The sequence below is a fragment of the Papaver somniferum genome, unplaced genomic scaffold (assembly GCF_003573695.1).
Source record: "Papaver somniferum cultivar HN1 unplaced genomic scaffold, ASM357369v1 unplaced-scaffold_139, whole genome shotgun sequence".
Classification (NCBI taxonomy): domain Eukaryota; kingdom Viridiplantae; phylum Streptophyta; class Magnoliopsida; order Ranunculales; family Papaveraceae; genus Papaver; species Papaver somniferum.
In genome coordinates this window covers 2,869,411-2,871,829 of record NW_020623156.1, presented here as the reverse complement: position 1 = coordinate 2,871,829, position 2,419 = coordinate 2,869,411, and the positions used below count along the sequence as shown (strand labels likewise).

At 39.1% G+C, this 2,419-nt stretch overlaps 1 protein-coding gene across 1 annotated transcript; it reads left to right on the top strand.

The window, feature by feature from the left end:
- Positions 1–210: 210 nt before the first annotated feature.
- LOC113335290 (UPF0481 protein At3g47200-like) lies at positions 211–1,728 on the top strand. Its single transcript, XM_026581393.1, has one exon. The coding sequence runs from the start codon at positions 211–213 to the stop codon at positions 1,726–1,728; it is 1,518 nt and encodes a 505-aa protein (XP_026437178.1).
- The last annotated feature ends 691 nt before the right edge of the window (positions 1,729–2,419 follow it).

The following is a 2,419-nucleotide window of genomic DNA, read 5'->3' as shown; positions in this document are numbered from 1 at the left end:
TATTTGTCATTTTTTGTATTTTTTCTTGGAGCAAATTAAAAGTTGTGCTGTCCACGTTGTTTGAGGTTGATGGCTATTCTTAGAATATGAATTAATAGCGCTTGTAGAAATGGTTTTAATTATATAATACCTGGTAAACAAGGAGGCCAAGAAGAATTCTATCAATTCGTTTCTCTAATACTTGTTCATCTCTCGTATAACCTTCTGATAATGGCAACCACCGGTGATAACGAAATTCTAGTTCATCCTCTGCTGCCTCAACCGAAGAGTGAACAACTGTCAATACCAATTGAAGAAATGATAGCCAAGTTTGACAGAAGTAGTGAGCATCTTTGGAGACCTTATCAGGAGCTAATTTGTATTCGCAGAGTGCATGAAAAGCTTCACAAGACGACGGAGCCTAGTTCATATGCTCCTTTAATGATATCTATTGGTCCCTTTCACAGGGGAAAAGAAAACCTTAAAGCAATGGAAGAATCCAAGCTGCACTATATGAGCACCGTTCTAAACCAAACAAGAGAAGTGCATAATGTTGAATCGATACAAAAGGTATTTAGGAATTGCGTTGAATCTATTGGGAAGATGGAGGAAAAAATTCGCCAGTGCTACTCGGAAACCATCAAGCTCGAAAGCAAGGAATTTATAGAAATGATGGTGGTTGATGGTTTGTTCATCATCGGAATCTTCCACGCATTAACAGGAACGAAGCTGATAGACGACAAATTTTTGTCTCATAATATATGGGGCAAGAATACGCTTCTTTGGGATCTCTTGCTCATGGAAAACCAGATTCCTATATTTGTTCTCGAACGTCTATTCAACCTAACTGCAGACCATAAGAACAAGCAAAAGGGCATGTCCTTTCAAGGGGTTGCGCTGTACTCGTTCAAAGACAATATTGAGTTGCCGAGAAAAATCAATACCATTACCAAGTTGCACCAAGCATCTCCCGGGGAAGGTACTAAGCATTTACTCGATCTAATTGCTAAATCTATGCACCCTGATACTCATCCCAATAATGAGCATGTTGTTCAAATCCATTCTTCACCCTTCTCAAAGTGTACAGAGCTGATCACAATGCTTAAAAATGCGTTCCTGCAAGTTTTCAAGTACATCATCATATTTATCGCCCCTACACCCAACAGTTCTCATAAGTTATCAGGAAGTGTAATTCCAAGTGCGACAGAGTTGGCACGAGCAGGAGTTACCTTTGAAGTAGGACCCGATGATGGCAGTTTCCTAGATGTTAAATTTGACGATGGAGTGATTACAATCCCTCGCCTTGTAGTCGGTATAAATACTGGTCGCTTTTTTAGGAATCTCATTGCTTCCGAGCAGTACTTTGATCGAAATGGATCTCCATATTACATGACCTCATATGCCATATTCATGGATAACCTGGTAAGTTCTGCGGCAGATGTCACATTACTTCGTAATCAGGGAATCATTACTCATACTTTGGGTACCGATGATGATGTCTGTAACATCTTCAATAAGCTTTGTTCTGACATATATTTGAAGGACGACTATTATGCTGATATACATAAGAGAGTGAACATATATTACTGTGACCGCTGGAATTTCTGCAAAGCGACGTTGAGCAGAACCTATTTTGACAATCCATGGGCGGGTATTTATATGGTCGCTGCAACTTTATTTCTCATTCTTTCACTCATAGGGGTTATACTAAGGTTACTTGAGTACTTCAAAACTAAAAAGGCAGCATGAACCCTGAGTTTGCTGGTCCAATTTTGGTGTTTAACTACGCCTTGTTTGTGTTCATTCTTTTATGATCGAATCAAAGCAAGTTGTCCTTGCTATTGTAGTTTTGGATTTTTCTTTGGGTTTGCTGGTCCAATTTTGATTGTTATGTATATACATCTACTTTGCTAATGAAAGTGCTTGGATTGTTGCTTTTTTTCTTTTTATCCGTATCACAAACGTATGTTATTATTTTCTTATATATCATCTGCAGCGTGAATACAATAATAGATGCATCTGACTATACGTATTCTTCACATTCAGTTACCATTAGGATTGAAGCCTCTCCGACGTATAAATCTTCGCCTTGTCCCCCTTCCCATTCTTCCTGTTCGCAAACATCTGCTGGTGCTAGCTCTTGTTCGATAATCTAGCTTCCTACCGGTGGCGCTGAGTTTCGATATCGATCTGTCTTCCTTTGATAGTTTTAGAACAAATGGTTCACGCTAGCACAATCAATCGAGATATGAAATAAAAGTAAATGGAGCACACACACAACAGAAGGACTTATAGCGGTTCTGCATCCACTTGCGAAGACAGAAAAATGATTCACAATATATCAAACAAGATTACAAGGTATTCACTCAAACCCTACTCAAAAGCCCTAGCCCCTTTGCCTTTTGTTCCTCACTCTTCCAACCGCATGAGTTTTTCTTCC